Genomic DNA, 10,752 nt, shown 5'->3' with positions numbered 1-10,752 from the left:
ATGGAAGCGAAGGAGATGGAGCTAATGCAACTGAAGCAAGGTTCCATGTCTGTGGCTGAGTACACCAACAAGTTCGAAGAGCTTTGTAAGTTTTCTTGGGTATGTCAGGGTGACCCAGAGACTTACGAGTGCTGGAGGTGTATTAAGTACCAGAGGGGTTTGAAGGATAGCATTATGACTGCTGTGGCTCCTATAGAGATCCGTGTCTTCTCCGACTTGGTAAACAAAGCAAGGGTGGTGGAGGAATATGCTAAGACAGTGGCTGTGTCCAGGGACACTCATGGAGGAGGTAGTAGTAAAGGGCGTGGCAAGTATCACCATCCGAGAGGTCAAAGCTTCAAGAGAGGAGGATATGCGCATAAAGGTCAAAGAGGTTTCAGGAAGAATACTCACGATCAGTTTTAGCGTGGCAAAGGGAGAGGAAGTCAGAGTGGTTGCTTCAATTATGGATTTCCTGGCCATATCGCGAGGGATTGCACTCAGGGAAAGAACCCGAATGCGGGTCATAGTCAGCACCAGGGGCGAGTCTTTGCTGTGAATGCCAAGGATACTTCCAAGGCGGATCCGTTAATGAGAGGTATTTATTTATTTGGTGATAAGTCTTTAATTGTATTATATGATACTGGAGCATCGTATTCGTTTATCTCGTTTGCTAAAGTTGAAGAGTTAGGCTTGAAAGTGTCAGAGTTACCTTTTGATCTGCATGTACATACTCCACATCAGACAGTTATGACTAGATCAGGTTGTAGACAAGTAGGTTTCAAGCTTGAGGGTAGAGATTTTGGGCATGATTTGATCTGTTTACCTATAGTTGGGTTGGAGATGATTTTAGGGTTTGATTAGTTGTCAAAGAATCGAGTTTCGTTGGATTGCTTTAAACGGACCATTCGATTTATGCCGGAGGGAGAGAGTGGAGCAGTGATAACCGCAGGATATTACCTGAACTCTGTTATGGTGCACTGTAGTGGGGAAGAGTGTCAGGGTTACATCTTGTTAACTGCTAATGCTTCGGGTGATACCCAAGGCTTAGATCAGATCCCGGTAGTTAGGGATTTTTTGGAGGTATTTTCGGAGGATATTCTTGAGTTTCCTCCTCAAAGATAGATTGAGTTTGCAATTGAATTGGTATCGGGAGCCGGACCGGTGTCGGGAGCCGGACCAGTGTCGATTTCACCGTATAGGACACGTTATGGACACTACGAGTTTACGATGATGTCCTTTGGGTTAACAAATGCACCTGCTGTCTTCATAGATTATATCTCTTTCATCCCTTTTTGGACAAGTTCGTGGTGGTTTTCATAGACGACATCTTCGTTTACTCCAAGACGGCAAAGGAATATGAGGAGCATTTGAGGATTGTGTTGCAAATCCTAAAGGAGCGAAAGTTGTATGCTAAGTTGTCGAAGTGCGAATTTTGGAAGGAGGAAGTAAAGTTCCTAGGTCATGTGGTGAGCAAAGGAGGAATAGCAGTGGATCTTTCTAAGGTAGAAGCGATGATGGATTGGGAAAGACCGACGACTGTGACGGAAGTTAGGAGCTTCTTGGGGTTAGCCGGATATTATCGGAGATTTATCGAAGGCTTTTCCCGGATTGCACTACCAATGACCAAGTTGACAAGAAAAGAAGCGCCTTTTGTTTGGACGTCGGAGTGTGAAGAGAGTTTTCAAACTTTGAAGCAAAAGTTAACTTCAGCACCTGTTTTGATCTTGCTGAAACCGCATGAACTGTTTGAAGTATACTGTGACGCTTCGTTGAAGGATTTGGGTTGTGTGTTGATGCAACACCAGAACGTGGTGGCTTACGCATCGCGTCAGCTGAGACCGCATGAGGTGAATTATCCAACTCATGATTTGGAATTAGCCACGATTGTGTTTGTATTGAAGATCTGGAGGCACCACGTGTACGAAGTGAGATTTAGCGCCTTTTCTGATCATAAGAGTCTCAAGTACATCTTTGATCAGAAGGAGCTAAATATGCGTCAGAGGAGGTGGATGGAGTTGTTAAAGGATTATGATTTTGATCTGAGTTACCATCCTGGAAAGGCGAATGTGGTAGCAGATGCTTTGAGTCGGAAGTCCTTGACAATTCAAAGGAAGAGGAGTTAGTAGATAAATTTGCAGATCTTAAGCTGGATATTGGTGAGGTTGCCGGAAGAGCTTGTTTGAACTAGTTACAAATTTCAAGTACGTTTAAGACGGAAATTCAAAGGGCTCAGCAAGATGAGCAAAAGCTTCAGCAACTGTTTCAACCAGTTGGTGAGAAGAGACTTGGAGAATTCACCAAAGATGATGAGGGGTTGTGGAATTATAAAGGGAGGATTTGTATATCAGATGTCAGGAGTTTAAGACAGAACTTGTTGTCAGAAGCTCAAAACAATAGGTTTTCTATTCATCCCGGAAGCACGAAGATGTATTATGACTTAAAGATGTTCTGGTGGCCAGGGATAAAGGGTGATGTAGCTACAGTGGTATCCAAGTGTTTGACTTGCCAAAAAGTGAAGATCGTACATCAGAAACCGTCAGGAATGCTACAGCCACTTGAAATTCCTCAGTGGAAGTGGGAAGGAATTGCAATGGATTTTGTGACCGGTTTACCGAAGACTAGGTCGGGATTTGATGCGATTTGGGTGATCGTGGATCGCTTAACTAAATCTGCTCATTTTCTACCTATTTGAGTAAACTGCTCTATCAAAGGGATAACGAGGCTGTATATAAAGGAGGTAGTAAGGTTGCATAGTGTGCCGTCGAGCATAGTATCGGACCGTGAACCCCGATTCACTTCAAGATTTTGGGGAGCTTTCCAAAGAGCTTTCGGTACGAAGCTATGTCTTAGTACGGCGTATCATCCACAAACAGATGAACAGTCGGAAAAGACTATTCAGACGTTGGAAGATATGCTAAGAGCATTTGTTTTGGATCAACCTGGAAGTTGGGACCGCTACATACTATTGGTGGAGTTTGCGTACAACAATAGCTTTCATGCGAGCATTGGGATGGTTCTGTATGAGGCTTTATATGGACGGAAGTGCCAGTCTCCACTTTGTTGGTATGAATCGGGCGAAGCAAGTATATTGGGTCCAGAGGTGGTAGCAGAGACTACGAAGAAGATTAAGAAGATACGAGAAAGGATTTTGACTGCTCAGAGTCGACAGAAGAATTATGCGGACCAGAGAAGAAAACTGTTGGAGTTTGAAGTGGGAGAGCATGTGTTTCTACAAGTTACACCAACAAATGGGATTGGAAGAGCCATCAAAACCAAGAAGTTAAATCCACGGTATATAGGACCATTTGAGATCCTAAGGCGATTCGGGCCGGTGGCATATCAAGTTGCTTTGCCACCTCACCTATCTAACCTACATAACGTGTTCCACGTGTCACAACTCCGTAAGTACACGTCGGACGCGGCTCATGTGTTGGAGCCTGAGACGGTCAAGTTGAGGGAAAACTTGACTTTCCAAGTGACACCGGTTAGAATTGACGACACTAGTGTAAAGAAGCTGCGAGGGAAAGAAGTTCAGTTAGTTAAAATTGCTTGGAAGCAAGCAGGAGTTGAGGAGCATACTTGGGAATTGAAATCCGAGATGCGAAAGGATTATCCCGAGCTATTCTCAGGTAATTCAAATTTTGAGGGCAAAATTTTATATTTGGTGGGGAGAATGTAAGAACCGCAATTAATCGAACCGGTTAATTAAGTGATTATGTTGCCCAAATTTGATTCCGAAAAGCTAGAATGAGAATTTGAGGTTTTAAGCATCATTTTTGGATTCAGTAGGTCTTTCCGAGTCAGAAAATGTGTTTTCTGTGAAAAACCGTAAAAAGACCGCGAACCAAAAGTTGAACCGGTTCAAGTCTGCTCGGTGCTGTGCGAAAAAAAGTGGAAACAGTCAAAAACCTTAGAAAAACCGTAGAAATGGAAAACTGGACGTTAATTTTAAAGGTTTGGCCCGAAGTTGAGCCAAATTGGCTAAAAAATGCTAACGAATTGAACCGGACCCAAGTTGGGCCTAAGTCCAACATATATAAAGGTTCATTTAATGAACCCTAACCTCATAAACACACAGTCACACACACACACTTCAGAAATTGAGGAAGGGGAGAGAGGAAGAAGAAAACCCTAATCACCTCAATCTTCCCAAGCTCATATCTTAAGCTATAGAGCTCCGATTTGCGTGCCGTTAACGGCTACGCGTTCCTTGTGAAAAGCTCTACAAAATCCATCTAAGAAACTCTAGAGGTAAGCTCGAAATCTCCCCAGTTCTTCTCTCCAAAATTTTGGATACCTAGGGTTTTTGAGTAAGTGAGTTTTTGTGATTCTTGATGTTTAGGTTCACTCTAATCCTTACTTAGCTTTGGGTTTTGCCGTTCAAATCTGTTGGAAAAGGTAAGAGCCTTTGATCTCATATGAAATTTTGATTTATGTTGAGCCCTAGGTTGATTTTGTGGTGATTTATATGTATATAGCTTGGTTATTGTGAGTTTGGAGCTTGTTGGTGCTTGTTGGAGATACATTGGTGGTTGGATTTTGGTTGAAAGCTCATTTGATTCATATTGAGAATCGGCTAAGGTATGGTTTCAGTTTCCTCTATGTAGTATATAATATTCATGGGCACATAGGCTAGTGACCCATAGGATAGGATTGGATTTGAATGGTTGTTGAATTGTTGGATGTGATTGTATGATGATGTTTGATGAAATAATGATTAATAGTGATACGATGAGAATAAATGAATTGTGAAGATGAGGAGCGAATTTTGTTGATAAATGTGAAATTGGTGTTGAGTGATTGGTAATGTAGTTGGAAATTATTAATAAAGTTTGATATATGAGATATATTGATATGGATGTTGTGGATGAGGAAAAGTGAAGAAAAATGTGGTAATTTTAGTGTGGTATGACATAGAGGGTTGATTTTGATGAAAGGTGGAGTTTGGGAATGGTTTGGTTTGGTTTTGGTTATGTTTTGCAAAGCAATTGTGAAAGTTGTGATTTTTGGGTAAAAGTAGAATTTTGGGAAACTTTGTTTAATCATAACTTTTGCCTCGGTTTCAAAATTGGTTGGAATTTTGTTTAGAATTAAAGATTTTTGAAAACCCTTTAAATCGGTATAAAGATTGTGAAATTTGGAATTTCGTAGAGGAAGTTATGATCATTCAAAAATTCGTGTTAAAAATTGGAAATTTTGCAAAGTTGCAGAATTATGAGTTTTCTGGTATGTGCACACGCACAGCCTTGTGCGCACGCACAGCCTTGTGCGCACGCACACTCTGCGTAAATGGTGACATGTGCGCATGCACAGACCTTTGCGTCCGCACACGCAGAGGCAGGCAGTCTGCTTGCAGCGCTGACACAGTCTGTGCGCGCTCACACCAAAGGAAAAATTGCAACCTGTGCGCACGCACACGTTGGGGGAGGCCAGTCTGTTGGGGGCGCTCGCACAGGTTGTGCGAGTGGACAGACCCTTTTATTTTTGACACTTGTACGCACGCACACCCCTGTGCGGACGCACACGCCCTGTTTCTCAAATTTTGCTTTGTTTTCAACTAATTCACCTTCCCGACGAGGTTGTAAGCTTCTATAACACCTTTTTAAGACTTTTGGGCATATTTTGGGTGTTCAAACATGGGAAATGGCTTAAGGGTTTTAAACACTATTCTTTGGAAAAATTTAGCAAAGGGAGTACTAAGTTTCTGTTGTACTGGGGAAGGTTTGATGATGTGTGAAGAACGGTTGATGGATGGGATGTGAAATTAAGGAATTGAAATGTGTATGAATAGTGGTTGAAAGGAGTCAAGGACTCTGAATGAAGTGATGGATCCATCTTGTACTAAAAATGTTTTTGAAAAACTATTGTATCACTATTCATTGAGATTATGAGACGCTATGCGCCCGGTAGGGGCCGAGGTTGGATCCCGCCTGTCGAGGTAGCGGCGGCGGCGTAAGGGCGGTGGTTCGTCCCGCTTGCGCTTAGATGTGAGGTCGGTGGCAATAGATCCCACTCGCATCCCTTCGGATCATCAGAGCGTACATGCGAAAAACCCTGGATAGTGATCCAAGCACTATATCTCGGGGGTTCCCACACCATGAATCCGAAGGGCAACATCTCCTCGAGATGTGTCGGGTTGGCAGTTGAACCGACAATGTGATATCACAGCCAGTAGGGCAGGTATTCATCATATGCATTTTCTACCTGCTTGTATGCTTTGCTGACTTGATATTGTTTTCCCTATCTGTTAACCATGTCTAATTGCTAGTTGTATTAATTGCGATATATGCCTCTACTTGTGTTTTACTTGTATTGTATATACTTGTGCTTTAGTGGAGTTGAGGAGGTTCGGAAGGTGATGGCGATGGGATCGCATGGCAGATCGGTTGGTGAAGGCTGTAGGACAGTGGTGTTTGATTAGAGTAGAAATTCCCTAAGATAGATTAGCCTTTTATGGTACTACGACTTAAGTTATATTAAGGTATTACATATTATGCTGTTTTGTTTTAGAATGCTTTAAGCTTGAATCTTGTGATGGATATGGAGTCTAGGCCTTTGGCGTCTCGGGGTCTTATATCCTACATCACTGGGAAATGTTACCATACTGAGAACCTCCAGTTCTCATACCATATTCTGTTGTATTTTTCAGATGCAGGTCGCAACCCACCTCGATGAGTTGTCTGATTGGTGACAGGAGAAGAGGATCTGGATTATCTTTTGGAGTCTTTTGATTTATTATATATACACACACACACACACACACACACACACACGAAAAAGGTCAACGTAGCTGGGAGATAACCTTTAAGCCTATCTGTAAACTCTCTCGCAGATGATAAGCTTCCTTGTGTACAGAAGAGTAAGCTTTAGAGACAGCTTTTTACAATCGTAATATGTGGCCGAGTAGACGTTTCATTAGAACCTTTTCCGCTAGTACAGGATGAAGAGCTAGAGACAACTAGGTAGATGCTCCTCAACCCTATCTCGAAGATAGCCATAGAAGAAGAAGACTTAATAACTTATTTGTGAGTAGCTAGGTTAAAAGGTACTCACACAATAGAACGGCAGAAGAAAATTGTATGTTTCGGGGTAATTTGTATAGTAGTTGTAAAGATCGGTATAGAACTCTACATAAAAAAATCATAAGAAAACTCCACTCTTTGTTCTCAACTTTATCTCAACGACTTAGTAACTATCAACTATAAATATTCACACAGGCGTTATTCATCGATGAAGAGTTGCCGATCAAAAAAGAACATATTCAAATTTTGCCGATCAAAACGTTACCGATGAATTGCCGATCAAAAAAGAACAGAATCAAATTTTATCGATCAAAACGTTGCCAGTGAAAGTATTTGTTATTGCCGTGTTATTATAACTGATTAAATTTTTCAATGTAGTCTTTACTTATTGTGACTGATGTAGTATATGGTCATTATACGTTATTTTTATTTTTGTATTATTAATTGAGATGCTTATGTTCCTTGGTAATTCATTTGGTAAGTAACTAATAAAAGAGTGCACATTAGAGTACTTCTCGAGTAACAAAAAGTGAGTAACATCTGCACAGTCGTAATTCATAAACGTATAGGTAAAGAGAAAGGGAAAGGAATCGGTAGGAAAGGTAAAGGAAAAGAAAACGTAAATAGAGGTAAAGAAATTATATGGAGACTCAAACATTAAGAACAAGAAAGTAACGACGAACGTAAACATTGAGGAAGAGAAACTAACGGTACTAACAACGAGATACAAAGGAGAGGAGAAGAGAAAAAAAGGATAGGTAATCAAGGAAAAGAGATTGTAAGAATTATAGAAAGTACTCTCTATCAAAAAATTGTTGGCTACTAAAAAAAAGTGATTCTAAAAATCTGTAAACACGATAAAAGAATGGAAAAGAGAACGAGAAGAAACTAGGAACACCCGTTTGCCCTCTCAAGTGTGGCCAAAGCAGTCAGTTACCATAAAGATTTAAACTACTCCTACTCATACGAGGTCAAAGTAATTAGAATCAAGAGAAATTCGGAGGTGAGACACATCCATCACCGAAGAGGTAAAAACGAGCGTTGCTTCGTACAAGGTTACGGAAAGTTTTCACTTAAAAAATGGTATTAAACACCTTATTACAAATATCCGATTGAGGAAATATAGTAATCGCAAGTTTGGTGAGGAATACAAAGCTGATCGAACTAGCATCGTTGATCTTTTAACATGTTGTCGGAACAACTAGAACATGGTAGCAAAGAATGTATGTTGATGGTGGGAACAGTGCAGCCGCGTTTTAAGATGTGTCATCGTCACTTAAACTGAGGTTTTATAAAACGGGAAAACTAGCCATGGTTAATATCTCAGTCAACTTTGTAAATTGGTACATCACTAGTTGTAGAATAGAAGAAAAGTTACGGTTATAACTTATGATAGAACGGAGGCTAAAAGTTATAGTAACATTTTAGGCCAGATTGGCATCAATTAATTTATTATTTAATCTATACTCGCCTATGTCAATCTTTTCAATCGTTAGCCTTAAACTATTAAATTTATACTATAAACCTAAGTCATTTAAAAAGACTCAGCTTTTTGTATCAAAAGACGCATTTTTGCACATGACCTTAAAACTGGCCTTTATGGTCGACTCTAAACAGATCATGACGTCAACTCTTTTAACTAATATTCATTTATTCCAATTCTTTAATCCTAAATATTAATCCCCTCCATCTTTATAAATTTCACGCTAAATCTCGCGATTAGAATTTCCAAAATCGAGTTTTAACCCGGTTGCCTGTTTTTATTCACTTGGCCCGGATTACCCGGGTTTTGGGTTGTATATATTTGTAATCAATACTCGTAAAGTCGAGTAAATAGGATTTCTTTTCCCAAAACCCACGTCGATAACTCTTCTCTCTTCTCTCCTCTTTGAATTAGGATCAAGGTTGAAGTTTAGTGGTATTGAAAACTAGGCCTTGAGGCTAACTGCTCGGTAAACGTCGGTGCGCAGCGAGAAAAGTAGGAGATGTTAAGATAATTCAAAACACCACTCATAGGGTGACAGGAGACGGGTCAAAAAAAAAAGGAGAAATTTAAGTTTTAACCAAACCCAAAACTCTTTTGGAGCACTAAAACCAACAAATCCTCACGAGATCATACTCGGTACCTACTATAAGTAGTGTTTGAAGTCATCCAATTCCATTCTTTGGGAGGTTGGGAACACTAAATAGTTAAAGTACTTGGGATCCAATTACATATATACACTTTAACCAATACAATCACATAAACCACTAAAATCACGTGTTAACCCTCCAACCACAACGAACTCCTCGAAACCACTCCGAACCTCGATTCCAACCACCTCTGAAGGTTTCTTCTCCTAGTTAATAAAACCGATGTTCTCCATGCCAAATTCAAAGTAAATTCATGGCACACCACACTACTCTTAAGGATCCGATCTACGGGGATCCTAATTCAAACCTAACACATTTACCAACCACGATTATACGTATCAATTATACATTACACTTTACTACTAACTCAACTCTTAACACACCGAAACATACAAACCACACAACTCTTAAGTTACTTAACCTATTACTTATAACTAAACACCTTATACATAAATTTAACACTTAAATCCGGCCTCCGACACTTAAAACCCGGCCTCCGGCCTTTCTCCATTGCTTCCATTCAACTACACATAACACACTACTATATTCACTAATCTACCTAAAATCTACAACTTACACACTTATTAACCAAAACAATAACTTATTATTCCGAACTCCTTAACTTCACACTTTAAACTACCAAAACCCACTTTAACACATCTACTCCATCCAAACCAAAATCAACTCACATTAATTCACTTACACTAACCCAATACCAGTAAACCTACTCACTTTTACTTAAACCGAACACCTGTAACTTTTTTACCCACTAAAAATACAAACCCATTTTTGACTAAAAACTGGTTGAAACCGCCAGGCATTGAGCCAGGTACCTCAAACCCTAAGAAGTTTTAACCTGAAAATACTTTCAAATAAGTTGTTAGAAAGGTTGTCAAGTCTTCACCAACTTTTTTCTTAAAACATCTTCTTCAATACACACAACCTTCAAACCCCAAACTTTGACACTTAAGATGTCGAAAAATTGAATCATTTTGAAAACCATCTTGCGTGAGGGTGCGCATTCGTACCGGCTGCGCGTGCGCAGCAAAAGTTTTAAAGTGAGGGGTGCGCACGCAGACCGGGTGCGCATGCGCAGTTACACGACGTGGTTAACGGGTCGGCTTAAGGGCTCTCAACACGCTCGCAGCTCGACCAAAACACGCATCCCGTGTTTTGCACATTATGGGATTAATCGGATTCGGAATGGAGCGTAGCATTTCGTTTCCAATTAGTTTCCAATGCTGTCAAAATTCGAATATGTATATAATATATATCTTCCTTAACTATTATAGATCTTCGGGCTACTTCTTATATCGAGTGTTTGTTCGAAACCTTTCGTGTTTTGCATGATCGCTTCTAAGATTGAATTTCGTGTTCTTTGTACATAGCTCATTATTTTGTAGTATCACGTTATCATATAATAGTATTCTGTGATCGGTACTGAGCACCTCAAATTCGGCCGATCGGTATATGTCTGGTACATACTTTGGTCTGTCATTTTTGTCGAATATGTTCAAAACAAGAGAGTTATGTTCGGAGATCCGGTTTCATTTTATGTTTTCACTCATATATATATATATATATATACACACACACACACACACACACACACACA

General features: G+C 40.2%; 1 protein-coding gene across 1 annotated transcript; it reads left to right on the top strand.

The window, feature by feature from the left end:
- Positions 1-843, top strand: LOC107620567. The gene is made up of 2 exons (XM_016322704.1): positions 1-373; positions 416-843. The coding sequence occupies exons 1-2, from the start codon at positions 1-3 to the stop codon at positions 841-843; spliced, it is 801 nt and encodes a 266-aa protein (XP_016178190.1).

This window comes from Arachis ipaensis, chromosome B10, assembly GCF_000816755.2.
Source record: "Arachis ipaensis cultivar K30076 chromosome B10, Araip1.1, whole genome shotgun sequence".
NCBI lineage: Eukaryota > Viridiplantae > Streptophyta > Magnoliopsida > Fabales > Fabaceae > Arachis > Arachis ipaensis.
This window is presented reverse-complemented; position numbering and strand designations above follow the sequence as displayed.

Coding starts and splice junctions, on each gene's coding strand:
- LOC107620567 (XM_016322704.1), top strand. CDS start 1: ATGGAAGCGAAGGAGATGGAGCTAATGCAACTGAAGCAAGGTTCCATG. Junction 374..415: donor TGCGCATAAAGGTCAAAGAG/GTTTCAGGAAGA, acceptor AGCGTGGCAAAG/GGAGAGGAAGTCAGAGTGGT.